This window comes from Pipistrellus hanaki, assembly GCF_964339955.1.
Source record: "Pipistrellus hanaki genome assembly, chromosome: 12".
Taxonomy (NCBI): Eukaryota; Metazoa; Chordata; class Mammalia; order Chiroptera; family Vespertilionidae; genus Pipistrellus; species Pipistrellus hanaki.
In genome coordinates, this window is record NC_140514.1 from 16079210 (window position 1) to 16092024 (window position 12815).

The 12815-nt window shown below is 52.9% G+C and overlaps 1 protein-coding gene and 1 long non-coding RNA gene across 3 annotated transcripts in view; both read right to left on the reverse strand.

Annotated features, from left to right (window-relative positions):
- EFR3B (EFR3 homolog B) overlaps positions 1–12815 on the reverse strand; it is a 68272-nt gene that overhangs the window by 24703 nt on the left and 30754 nt on the right. For both annotated transcript variants that reach the window (XM_084901428.1, XM_084901427.1), the window contains exons 2-4: positions 11602–11678; positions 10380–10507; positions 5068–5218 (exon numbers count right to left, since the gene is read on the reverse strand). In XM_084901428.1, coding sequence (XP_084757554.1) covers positions 5068–5218; positions 10380–10507; positions 11602–11678 — 356 coding nt within the window. The remainder of the gene's footprint in view (positions 1–5067; positions 5219–10379; positions 10508–11601; positions 11679–12815) is intronic.
- On the reverse strand, positions 5719–9265 carry LOC311631392. Its single transcript, XR_014796568.1, has 2 exons — positions 7196–9265; positions 5719–6991 (listed from the first exon to the last, which is right to left on the reverse strand). It is a non-coding gene; the product is annotated as an uncharacterized lncRNA (long non-coding RNA).

Here is a 12815-nt window from a genome sequence, read left to right on the forward strand (position 1 = left end):
AGCGTCCTTAGAAACCCGGGTGTGATAGCCGGACAGGAGGAGCATCCCTTCTCTGAGCCTGAGGGGCCAGCCGGACGGACACACCAGCCCAGGTGCCTGCGGTGTCCCCGTGGGGGCAGCTGCGGAAGGGCCCGCCCCACGCTGCTCCTGAGTCTCCCACGCCGACAGGAGGGGGCCAGATAGAAACTCTGGTGCTCGTGGCTCAGAGGGTGAAATCGGGGCGCTTCATGGGGGCTCTGGTCCCGGGACCGCAGCCACTGTGGAAGCCCCTTGGGAAACGTGCCCAGACCGGGCTGCCATGGGGCTGAGTCTCTAAGGTCCCGCAGGGAGGAAGGCCTCCGCCCCTCTTGGAATGGGCGGTGCAGTGTTAGGGTCATGAGAAGGCCTCTGGAGCCAAACTCCATTTCTGAGGACCAGCTCCTCCGCTTACTGGGGAGCTGATCTGGGCCAAGTTCCCTGGGCTCCCTGTGCCTCAGCCCCCATCTGTGAAATGGGGTTAACAAGAGCAGCTGCCCCACAGACTTGGTATTACCAGCCCATCCCACTAACAGGTGTAGCCTCCTCCCCTCCCCCACCGCAGTGCATTTTTGGCTTACAGTCAACACCCCATGGGTTCTCACTGGGCCCACCCACCTGTGCCGCTGGTCACTATTTTTTTACATGCAGGAATTTTCTGTCTGTTTCCCCTTACCATTTCATTTAAATACTAGAGGCCAGATGCTGGAAGATTTGTGCATGAATGGGCCTTCCTTCCCCTGGCTGCTGGCAGCGCCTTCTCTGCGTCTGGCCCTAACCGCCTCCCCCGCACCCCCAGCCTTGTATGCAAATTTGTTGGGTTGATTTACATATGCACTCCTGATTGGTGGGTGGGTATCTCAAAGTCACAGTCAATTAGCATGGTGTTTTTTTATTAGGTAGATATGTTTATTGATTTCATAGAAGATGGGGGAGGGAAAGAGAGATGGAAACATCATTGATGAGAAAGAATAAATGATAGGCTGCCTCCTGCACACCCCCTACTGGGGATCGAGCCCACAACCCAAACAAGTGCCCTGACTGGGAATTGAACCGTTAACTCCTGGTTCAGAGTTTGACGCTCAACCTCTGAGCAATCCTGGTTGGGCTCACCCTTACCATTGTTAATTCATACCTTACAAATGGCTTTTGTGAAAAAGTCACTTACCTAATGCATGAGATTGTGAAATAATAATTGGTTTCTTTTATTTAAAAAAAAAATATTACAATGATGAGAAAGGTCTCCATAGCAACGAACTGAAAATCCTGAACATGTGACACTTCAAAGACCATGGGCCACCCTTTCAAGATCAAAGTGTCAGCTCTTTATACGCTCCAACTCCAACGGTGCAAAGCTTGCTGCAACACATCTCCAGCGCCCTGCACAGCCAAGTGGGAGCCGCAAGCGTGTGAAAGCTGAGAGTTACTGAGGGCCTGGGTCAATAAAGACAGGGAAGCTCCAAATATTGACATTGCAGAAGCAGCTCTCCCCTGGTCTGGAAAGCAGCAGCTGAGCTGGCTGGCCGCTCCACACGGAAGTCAGCCTTCCCTTCTACCAATGGGCGCTCTGAGAACCCAGCTCTCCCCTGGTCCCGGCCGCAGGCCTTCCTGCTGGCTGCCTACGTAAGGAGAAATGGCCGAAGAGGATCCTAGTGGGGAAAGCAGATCTGGTAAACCGCGGGGTTTTGACTTTCACACTCGGGCCCAGTTCTCCCAACGGCTGTTGTTTCCAGTGACTCCCGGAAACAGGAGAAACAGCCCGTCAGAGGTGATCTCGTCCAGCAAACCCCCTGGCGACCACGCAGGCCATTCTGAGACCGAAGACGTCCTCTCCTTCTACCCCTACTATGTCTCCCCTCTTTCAAGATTTCTTGGCACAAAGGTTTTGAGATCTTGGAAAGCCCAGTCCTCGATGCCGGAGAAAGCAGCAATCCCTCTGGCCCTGAGCAGCCCCAGGGGCGGGCCCCCAAGGCCCCGGCCCGGGAAGCACAGAGCGAGGGAGGCACCCGCTGCCTCTGCTCTGTGACCCCGCCATTGGCTGGAGCCGAGCAGGGACCTGCCGTGTCAGTCCTCTCTGACTGCCCTGGAGGACCCACCTCCGCCCGCTGCTCTCCGGCGGGGCTGGTCTCTGCACGGGTTGGACACGACAGCGTTTCTAGAGGACAGTTTAAAGCACGAGAAATGATGGAATGGCCCAGGGTGGCACAGAGAGTGAGAGGAGGCTGGAGGACCAGCCCTGGAGGCCACCGACATGTCAGGGGCGCAGGGAGGAAGAGAATCATTGAGAGAAACCGTGTGTGTTTCATATTTTTATACTGGAAGACACTTGAACTTATGTTTGAACTCAGAGAAGGAATCAGAGAAAGCAAAATAGTGGAGACATGGAGAGAGAAATAATGGATATAGGTAGGAAGGAAGGAAGGAAGGAAGAGGTGAAGTAACCCTGCACAGTTTTAAGACTGCAATGGGTCAGTGGTCCCCAAAACTGCTCCTAGTGCCACAAGAGAAAGGAAAACAGACGCCCAGGTGCCCCCTCCACAGTGCTGAGTAGGTGTGGCTGAGCCCTGGGGATTGGTAGGTTTCCCAAGCTGTGCAGGGGCCTCTGTCACTGGCCAGGTGTGGCCTTGAAGGGGCGGGATTCTGAGGACAGGCTCTGCAGAAGGACAGGATGTGCTCTGAGCTGATGCAGGCAGCAAAACCAGGTCTGAGGGAAAAGCAGGAGCAGAGGTGAATCCGGGTCAGCCTGACCACAGGGAGGCTGGGGCCACGGCCGGGCTCCGGGGAGAGGACCCCACACTGGGAGGGGCCCAGGGAGAAGAAAACACATGCCACAGGGCTGAATAAATGGCCTCTAAATCTAGTGCCCTGGGTGTGCAAGCACAGAAGAGCTATTTGACTTCTTATGGGCCTCCGTTTCCGGGCAGAAATCCCAGCAAAATGCGGGTGGTAGATGAGCTCTGTCTTTTTCTTTTCCCTTTTTCTTTCTCTTTCCCCCTCCTTCTTTGTGTCTTTCTTTCAACTTTCGGGCAGCAAAACCCTTTACCTGAGTGAAGAGTTGCAAGCTTCCCTACAGAGTCCTAGACCTGCTCCTGCAGCCTTCTTCCCCCCACAAAGCCTCGAACCCCCATGAACACCAGTTGAAACGCAGGCTGGACTCCTAAGACTTTATCAGGCACTGGCATGCCAGCAGCTCTAAAATGATGGGGAGCCGAAATGAGTTTGGCTCAGTGGATAGAGTGTAGGCCTGCGGACTCAAGGATTCCAGGTTCGATTCCGGTCAATGTCATGTACCTTGGTTGCAGGCACATCCCCAGTGGGGGGTGTGCAAGAGGCAACTGATCGATGTTTCTCTCTCATTGATGTTTTTAACTCTCTATCCCTCTCTTCCACTCTGTAAAAAAAAAAATCAATAAAATATGTTTTTAAAAATAAAATAAAATAAAAATAAAATGATGGGGAGCAAAAGAATGCTGTTCTTGGGAAGGTCTGAGAAGCTTGCAGACTTAGAGAGCTGGAAAGAGCATCTGGTGAGAGACACCAGCAAAGGCAGGTGCCTCTGAAGCTGGACTCTGCGTCTATCGTAACTATTGCCTGGACTTTTATAGCTGCCTGTCCCTCATCATCCTCACTGCCTGCACACAGTGATCGTTAGCTGACTCGCTGCCTTGCAGGTGAAATGACTTGCTGCGATGAAGAATCTAGGAATCTGCAGGGCCCTGGCTTTCCAGGCTGTAACCTGCAGAACGCCCACCCCGGGCCAGGATTCACTGCGGGGGATGCAAAAGCTGGTGGCCACCTGCTTCTGGGTCCCCCACGGGGACTCGCCTCTGGGCGACTGGTTTATTTCCATTCAGATGTTCTCTTCCAGACTATAGTTATCTGAAACAGGACGAGGGAAGCCGTATCTGACGCAGTTGCCAGGGCAACCTGACAAAGGACTTCACCCTCAGCTACCGTCTGTGTCATCTGTCAAAGGCAGCCGGTTCGCAGAGGGAAGAGAAGGGCATAGGTTGTGGCTTTTGGTGAAAAAGGGAAACCGGGAGATTATTTTCTGGTTAATCAACTTACATAGAACAGGAAAGCAGCTGTGGCCCGTGCAATAAAAATCCCGAAAAGGCAGGAGGGGAATGCTAAGAAGGCAATCCTTACACATGTCTGTGTGCGATCTGTAAAATAGCTGCATTATCAGAGCTTTTAACACCAGGCTGCCCAAAGACCTAGAGCTGAGAGTTTGCCCTGAAGAGGGAAGAGGAGAGAAGGCAAGATGTGGAAGAGAGCAACCAGAACGTTCACACATGTAGGAAGCCGGCAGTTCTCGACACATCTGATGGCTCTTCTCTCCCTGAACCATAACCTCTCAGGTCAGCAGTCGCTGCACGGAGGCCAGCATTACAGACTGTGGACCGCTCAACCTGCTCATCGCACCCATGGAAATGCCGAGGCCCACAGATAACCCTCCCCAGGTTACCCAGCGGGGTGAGGGCAGAGCTAAGCCAGAAGCCCCGATTCCTGCTTCCCCGTGACGTCTCCACATATCTGGCACCTCTGTCCCGTGGATAGATATCGGTTTATTCTGGTTTTGAAAGAGGCATGACCTGGACTAGATTTCAAAGCATGGCCCAGGCACCCCTCCCACCCCTTTCGATCTATTTTTATATTCCTCAGGGCCCCACTTAAAATTCTTTAAGGGGGAAATCTATTGCTAAAAGCATCCGAACATCATCAGTCTAAAGATAAATCATGGTGATGGTTGCACAGCTTTGTGACGATACGAAAACCACTGAATCATATGCTTTCATATGGGGAATTTTATTTTTTTTAAATTTATTTTATCTATCTATGGTATATAGTTATATACTTTATAATATAAATCATATACTTTTAGTCAAATAAAAAAACTGAACATACCTGTATTCCCACAAAGGGGGAATGCTAAGACAGCACTGAGCGGTACTTAGGGTTAGAATAAATAGGGATGGATCACGACGCTGACCCAGAGGTCCCACCCCCACCCCCACTCCCACCTCCAGAGCTCCTGGGGAGGCTCCTTACCGAGTTGGTGCCCAGGATCTGCAGGTTGGGCTTCTCTGACTCCAGCAGCTTGGCCACCATCTTGAGGAAACTCTCCACGAAAAGGTTGATGCTCTGGCAGTGGCAGGCCATGAGCAGCTGGTCCAGCGCCTCCATGGCGATGCACACGTACCTGGGGAAACAGCACCGATGCCATGGCCCCGCCCCACGCCCATCCCCACCCGCAATGCATGATGGGGGCAAACTAAATGGCCTCGCAGAGACTTCCTGGGCAGCATCCGGGTAACGAGGCTCTTCTCCAAGTTGTCCACGCCTGAGGCCATTCCATCAAGTGCCCGCTCCAGCCTGAGAATCAGAGCTGGAAGGAGGCCTAAAGGCCAACTCCTCAGCCCCTCATCTTACGGCTGAAGAACACGGGGACAGAGGAAGTCTGGACCCTTTCATGAGTAAGCTCAAGCACAGAGGACAGGTGCCCAGAAGAGCAAATTCTGAACCCAAATCCAGTGAGATCAGAGAATTGTGTGATTCAAGTCTTATATACTTTGGATATCAACCCCTATATAACATTTGCAAATATACTGTCCCATTCAGTAGGTGGCCTTTTTGTTTTGTTGAAAGTCTCCTTTGCTATGCAGAAGGTTTTTTAGTTTGATGTGGTCCCATTTGTTTATCTTTTCTGTTGTTTTCCTTGCTCGAGGGATTATTACCAAAAATATTTCACTCAGACTGATGTCAGATAAAGTTTACTTCCTATGTTTTCTTCTAGGAGTTTCATGGTCCCAGGGCTTACAATTAAATAGGTAAGCCATTCTGAGTTCATTTTTGTATGTGGTATAAGAGAGAGTGGTCCAGTTTCAGTTCTCTGCATGTATCTGTCCAATTTTTCCAATGCTACTTGTTGAAGAGACTGTCATTGCTCTAGTATATATTTTTACCTCCTTTGTCATAGATTAGTTGACCATATAAGCAGGGGTTTATTTCTGAGTTCTCTATTCTAGTCCATTGATCTGTGTCTGTTTTTTGTGCTAGTACCATACTGTTTTGATTATTACAGTTTTGGAGTATAGTTTGAGATCAGGGAGCATGATACCTCCAACTGTGATCTTCTTTCTCAGGATTGCTTTGGCTCCTTGGGAGTCTTCTGTGGTTCTGTATAAACTTTAGGATTATTTCTAGCCCTGAGAAGAATGACATTGGCATTTTTATGGGAAATGCACTGACCAAAACGCAAAGCTCCATAATACCTCTCATGACAACCACTTAATTTCACCTCTCGTGCGTCAAAACTGTCTTGCACATGAGTCAGCTTTGCAAACCCAAGCATATAAAGTAACAGCAGTCATGGTATCTTCTAAATGTTTTTGTTGTTGTTGTTGCTGTTGTTATTGTTTTAGACATTAGAAACCATTTCTTAGGTACCCTTGAGCTAACGCTTACACTGAGCAACCATAAGAAGCACTGCCTCTCTACTCTGAAATTTTCCTGTCCACGCTTATAAAATGTTCTTTTTTTCTTTTATCTATGCAAACTGTCAACTATTATTAAATTGTATTTACTATTATTAGAATAAAATAGTCTTAAATATTATGAAATAGGTCATCTCTGGGCACATTCACAAACGGATCAGGTCATGCTCTTATCTTCAGAGTGTCTTTGAGATACAGAGGCAGCATTGAGTGTGAGCTCCTTCCTGCACAAAGTCACCATTCTTCCCTGCCCTGAGGACTGGCCACTCCTGGCTCACCATGGCCTTGCCCTTGTCCTTACAGCCTTGCCCTTCAGAGGCCATCACAGTCACAGTCTGGGAAACCCGCTGTGCCTGGCGGGCCCCGGGCCCAGCATGTTCCAGGCCCGCTTTGCGGGCCGGTGAAGCAGACTGCGTCTTGCAGGGCTGGGGCGCTTCCAAAGGGGACAGACTTTCCCTGCAGACAAACCTGCACGCAGTCTGCTTTTCACATGTGTCAAACACAAGGCCCGCAGGCCAAATCCAGCCCGCCAGGCCTTGCAATGTGGCCCGCACCGCGCTGTCATCACTGCACTCCGCTGTCAGTTTATGACATTGTCAGTTTATGACTGTTCAGTAAACCATTCGGCCCGCGATTTAGGCTGGATTTTAGATTTTGGCCCCTTCTCTGATTGAGTTCGACACCCCTATGCTAACCGAACGCGGCAGGTGGGAAATGGGGCGGGCAGCCTGGCATTCTCTGCTCTGGTGAATCATCCCGGCGTCCTTCTGTATGACGGGTTTCGCCATTATTTTATAGAGTTTACATGAGGGGAAAGGAAGGGGTGGGGTGGGGTTTGGCAAGAGAAGAAACTAGAAGGCCTTCCAAACCCTGGAGCTTAGATTGTTGCTTTTCCTTTTCCTGTAAAAAAAAAAAAAAAAAATTCCCAGAAAAATCCTGATAAGAAAAAAACATCCTTTGCTAGAAAGAAAGAAAAAAAAAAAAAAAAATTGGCTACTGTCCAGGAGTGGAAACTCTGAAGGAAAGTCAACATTATGGTGGAAGTGAAACTGAAAGGCCTACATCTGTGAACACATTCTTCTTCATTCCCCATCTTTGATCCCAATAGTAAGGATGGCAGGATTGTGACTGTGAACTTGAACTTTTCAAAGAATCTTGATTAGAAGTCAATGGAACCCTGGAATACTCCCTAGTCCAATGCTTGCTGCCTTGGTCCTTTCTCTCCATAACCTACCAGGGTATGTCCTGCACTCTCAGAAGGAACAGAGGACTGGCACCTGCTCAGTAGGACTAGGGTCAGACAGAGATCTGATCTGGGCTTGGTACCCTGGAAGGTGTCCAGTGTGGCAACTGACCTGGGAACCTGAGCTGGCCTGACTGGGTCCTTGGAGCAGAATGGGGCAGGAAGGAGGTGGTGAGGACTAGCCCACTGCAGGGGCCCGGGGGAGAAGGCAAGAACAGGTGAAGACCACAGCAGCAGGTGATGCAATAGCTGGGCTTCCCAGCAGGTGAGGAGGGCAGGGCTCAAGGACTCTGGGACGGACTGGGACTCCTGGGCAGCACCAAGTCTTGGAGAGGACACAGGTTGGCAACAGCAGGAACTCAGGGTCAGGGCGGAAGATGAGTTGTAACAGCTGAGGAAGATACATAGAGGCTCTAGTGTGCAGGAGTTGGGCAGGAAGTCCCTTGCGTTGAGTTCCAGAAGAGGCAGCTGGTTCTGCTTGAACGCCCTGTGCTCGGGCAGGAGTGGCCCCAGGAGCCAGGGGGGCACTGAGCCTCCAGGAGAGGAGAAGCAGGCCATGCAAAATACGGAGACCAGGCTTAGTCAGAGAGAAAACACAAATCCAGGAGCAGAGATGAAGTCCAGCAGGCAGGAGAGAGGGGGCAGCTGTCACAAGGCCAGTCATTGCCTAAGAATCACTCAGAGAGCCGTGGCCTTGACAACGAGCTTCTGGGCTGTTGGAATGAGTTTGGTCAGCCCCATTCCGGGGCAGAACCTTCTAGGCGGACCTCTGACAGTGGAGGGATGAGCCTCCTCATCTAGTACGAATCTGTGGGGTATCTGAAGGGTCAGCCCCGTCCTCCAACCAGGCTCGGGTCCTTCCGGAGAACGTGTATCTCCCAGGGGCCCCGCCGGGTCAGCTGGGGGGCCAGGCTCCTGGGGGAGCAGCCCATTCCTTTTGGTGTGGGCATCCCCATCCTCCAGACTCTGCCTGCCCACATCCGGTTATCATCTCTGATGCTAAACACACATGAGCACCGAGTTCACATGCAGGTGGGCTGGGCGGGGAGGCAGTGGGGCAAAGAGGGTGGTTTTGCCACTGGGTCCAACATCCAAGGTTCATGCCCAGATGGTCAACCATAAATCCAGACACCTGCAAGATGGCAGAGAGCCAACCCCCAACCTCCCCAGCCTTTCTGGGTGCAAATATTCTGCTCTTCCAACCATCAGTGACGAGGAAGGTGATGATGCTGCTGAGGGAGGACTGGGTAGGGGAAGACTGGGAGGGTGAGGAGAGAGATCAGCTCTAACAGAGTTTTCTTCTCTAAATGGTTATGACTAGAGCCCCCAGGGAGGCTTTCAAGACTTCAAATACTTAGATGCTGCACCGGCTGCTTTTAACAGGACGCTGCTGGTTTTGAGTGGCAGAGGATAGTCCTAAATGGCTCTGCTGACCACAGGATATTCTCACCGAGAGAACTGCAGAGAGGGCAGGTGAAAATTGTATTAATGTTTAATGTTATTGCTTGCCTGTTGGCTGCAGGTTCAATCCAGGATAATGTCATTTTTGTTTGTGTACACCTGCTTTGCTATATGGCAAGGCGATGTAGATAATCAGCATGTACACTCTACTCATGCCCTTCTTCTGGAGTGTGTGACCTAATTTTATTCTTTAAAATGGCCATAGAACCGAAACCGGTTTGGCTCAATGGATAGAGCATCGGCTTGGAGACTGAAGGGTCCCGGGTTCGATTCCGGTCAAGGGCATGTACCTTGGTTGCGGGCATATCCCCAGTAGGGGGTGTGCAAGAGGCAGCTGATCGATGACTCTCCCTCATCGATGTTTCTAATTCTCTATCTCTCTCCCTTCCTCTCCGTACAAAATCAATAAAATATATATATATTTTAAAAAATGGCCATAGAAACAAATAGGTTTGGGTCTTGCTTTTATACCGGGACAGCTTGATCTCAGATTGTCTGGTGGGTCCTTCAGAAGTGAGGACCTTCTCATGCCATCAGTGCAATGCCAACCTTTCCTCTCTGGTTCTCCGTCTCCCTCAGCAGGAGGAAGGGGCCGTGGAGGGAGGTGGTGCTGTGTGCAGTGGTGGGGGCCATGGAGGTGTCTAGGGGAGGGCAGAGAGCTGGGGGGGGGGTGGACAGCCAGTCCATCTGTAGTGGGTGGAGAGCAGGCGTGGCAGCGTGGTGGGCGTGGCTGGGTGGAATGGTGAGTCAGGAGCAGGCTGTGGAAGACTCTAGAGGTCAAACTGAGGAGGCTGGATTGCATTCGCAAGGGGCTAGGAAAGCATAGCTTCGGATCCGTGTTTTGAAGATCACAGCGAGGAGGATTAATGGAAGAACCAGAAGAGAAAGGACGGGTGACAGGGAGACATTGCCAAGGCTACTGACACACTCTGGCCTAAGACAGATAAACGTCTGCACCAGGAGAAAGGTAGGGCGATATAAAAGGCAAAGGAGAGGCGGACTCACAGACAGAGGGCAGGCGGACAGCCGTGGGGGGCTGCCGGGAAGGGGGCGGAGAGCAATCATCCAGGCCACTACCCATTTCTTACAGGGACCCTGTGGCTCACCCTGAACACGTGACATCGTTTCTGAAAACACCCTTCTCCCTTTCCCATTCTGCTCACCCGTATCGATGACGGCCCACGTCCCGGATGAGCCGCTCCGAGAGGTAGGCGCCGATCCGGTCCAGCTTTTCTGGAGCCGAGAGGGCGTAGAAGGTCAGCTTCTCCATGTTGGTCTTCACCAGGCCGTCCTGGAAAAGACGGGGCCGATCCTGCTCTCAGTGGCCCTCCCGGGGCCGGCAGGGTTCAAGTCTCAAGGTAAAATTGGCTCCGTTTTATCAACATGAGGCAGGGTGCCACAGGCTGTGGCAGGCAGCGTGCAGATTTCAGATGTAGAGAGAGGATTAAAATACAGGTCTTGCGCTCCAGGAACTCACAACGTAGGCCAAAGCATATTGGCTAGAACTATAGGGAGTAAGTGCTATAAATGTGTGTGTGTGAGAGTGTATAGTGTGTACACAAATGTGTGTGTGTATACAAGAAAGCATATATGTGCATGTGTGTATGGGTATGTGCACACACATGCATGCGTGTGTGTGTGTGTGTGTGTGTGTGTGTGTGTATGAAGGCTTCATGGAAAGTGACTCAGAAATAAAACGGGTCAGATATCCAGCACCACGATATGAACAGGAAAGAGAAGGCAGCTCTGTCACTCCTAGGGAATTCTCCAGAAGGTTCTAGAAGTGGGACTCCCTCCTCCCCCACACCTCTCCCTCTGCCCATCACGAAGAGGCCATCGAGTCCCAGAGAGAAGTCAGGTACATCCGAGGCGGACGTTCCTGAAAGCACACGCCGTGGATGCGGCCTGAGGGTGGGGTGGAGGCCTGGAAGCCGAGAAGCCAGGTGCCCCGTGTGCACATCCCAACACCTGGCAGACCCAGGGGGCTCCTGAGCCGAAACCCAAGCCGGGAAGCGCTCACACTAAACAAGGGAACAGTCCCGGCAGGAGAGCCGGCAGCTCCAGGAGCCATCGCCCAGAGGCGGCTCCAGAAGCCATCGCCCAGAGGCGGCTCCAGGAGCCATCGCCCAGAGGCGGCTCCAGGAGCCATCGCCCAGAGGCGTGAGTGGGAAAGACGTCTCCGGTCAGCAATGGCCCAACGCGGGCCAAGCTCTCTCAGAGCCCCGAGCTCAGAGGCCTCCATCCCTCAGCCTCAGCCCTCCCTGCCCTGCAGTGTCTCCCTCTCCGAGGGGCCCAGGGGCCAGGAGCCCTGGAGGCCTGTCCCCCCCACCCCCAGCAGCCCTGACGGGGAGAGACGCGGCAGTGCCGGCCGGAGGAGTGACGCACCTCGGGATCCTCGGGGAAGATGTTGTCAACCAGCCGTTTGTACCGGGGGCGCAGGGCGCCGCAGCAGCCGCACACGCCTGGGGGGCAGAGAGACGTTCGTGAGCGCGGCCTCTGGGTCAGGCCCGGGGACCTGGGACTGGGCCAGGGGGGCCTGAAGGAGCCAAACCCCAGAGGGAAACAGAAGCGCCCTCCGGAGAGTGCAGGCCTCATCCTTCCCTGGCCGGCCTTTCCCGCTGCTTTTGCCTTTCTCGCTCCCTGCCTTTTGCCTGGAGTCAGGTGCAGTGCCCTGTGCAGGTGAGGGCAGCAGCCCAGCACCTGTTCACAGGGCCAGGCCACGGGGGAGCATTTGAGGGGCGAGGCGTTGGGATGGGAGCTTACATTTAGGTCAGGTGCTGCCCCCACACACTGCACTGTTCTGTACACACACACACACACACACACACACACACACACTGCCTCTTGCAGCTCTGGAATCTTCTCCCGGGCCAGGAAGATGGGCAGCTGGGAGATGAGGTCCCTCTTCCTCCGCTGCCCCCTTCTTTCAACCTCTGCTCCTCAATTTCCTCCACCACGCTCTCTCCTGAGGCCATTTCCAACACAGAAAGCTGTGTGAAACCCTGGTGAATGAGCATTGCCATGAATTATTAAGATTTGGAAGTGCATCTTTAGGGCAGCGTGTCCGTGGGGTTTGAAAGCTGGTGCTTGAGCGTAGGGGAGGGGTCAGGGGCAGCCAGTGCGGGGTTCTCCATGCCTGCCGCGCCCCCTCCCCCCTCCCCTCTCCCAGCACGGTGATCGGTTTTAGAAAGCTGCATCTCTCCCATCAGGAGACGGAGGGCTGTCTGCGGTGCTGTGAGGTGATGGCGTTAGGGAATCGATGGCAATCACAGGAACCTTGGGGAAAGGACTCCATTTCCGTCCCGCCGTGCAGGGTGCTCAACTGGAGAAGAACGCGGAGCCTCTGGGAACCACCTGTAACCCTCCTCCCGAGCAGGGCCCGGGCGGGGGGGGGGGGGGGGGGCACCGGGCACCCCTCTCCCGCACCCCTCCCCCTGCTGGGGGAGGAAAGAGGAGAGCAGGGCCTGGGAAAGTCTCCTCCCCAGACAATTGCCCCCATTTCCACCAATTAGCGCTGAATTCTGCTTGTACAAACTCTCTGCTTGAAATGCAAATGTGCCCTGGCAGGGTCAGGCCCGAGGGCTTTTCAGAAAAGAATG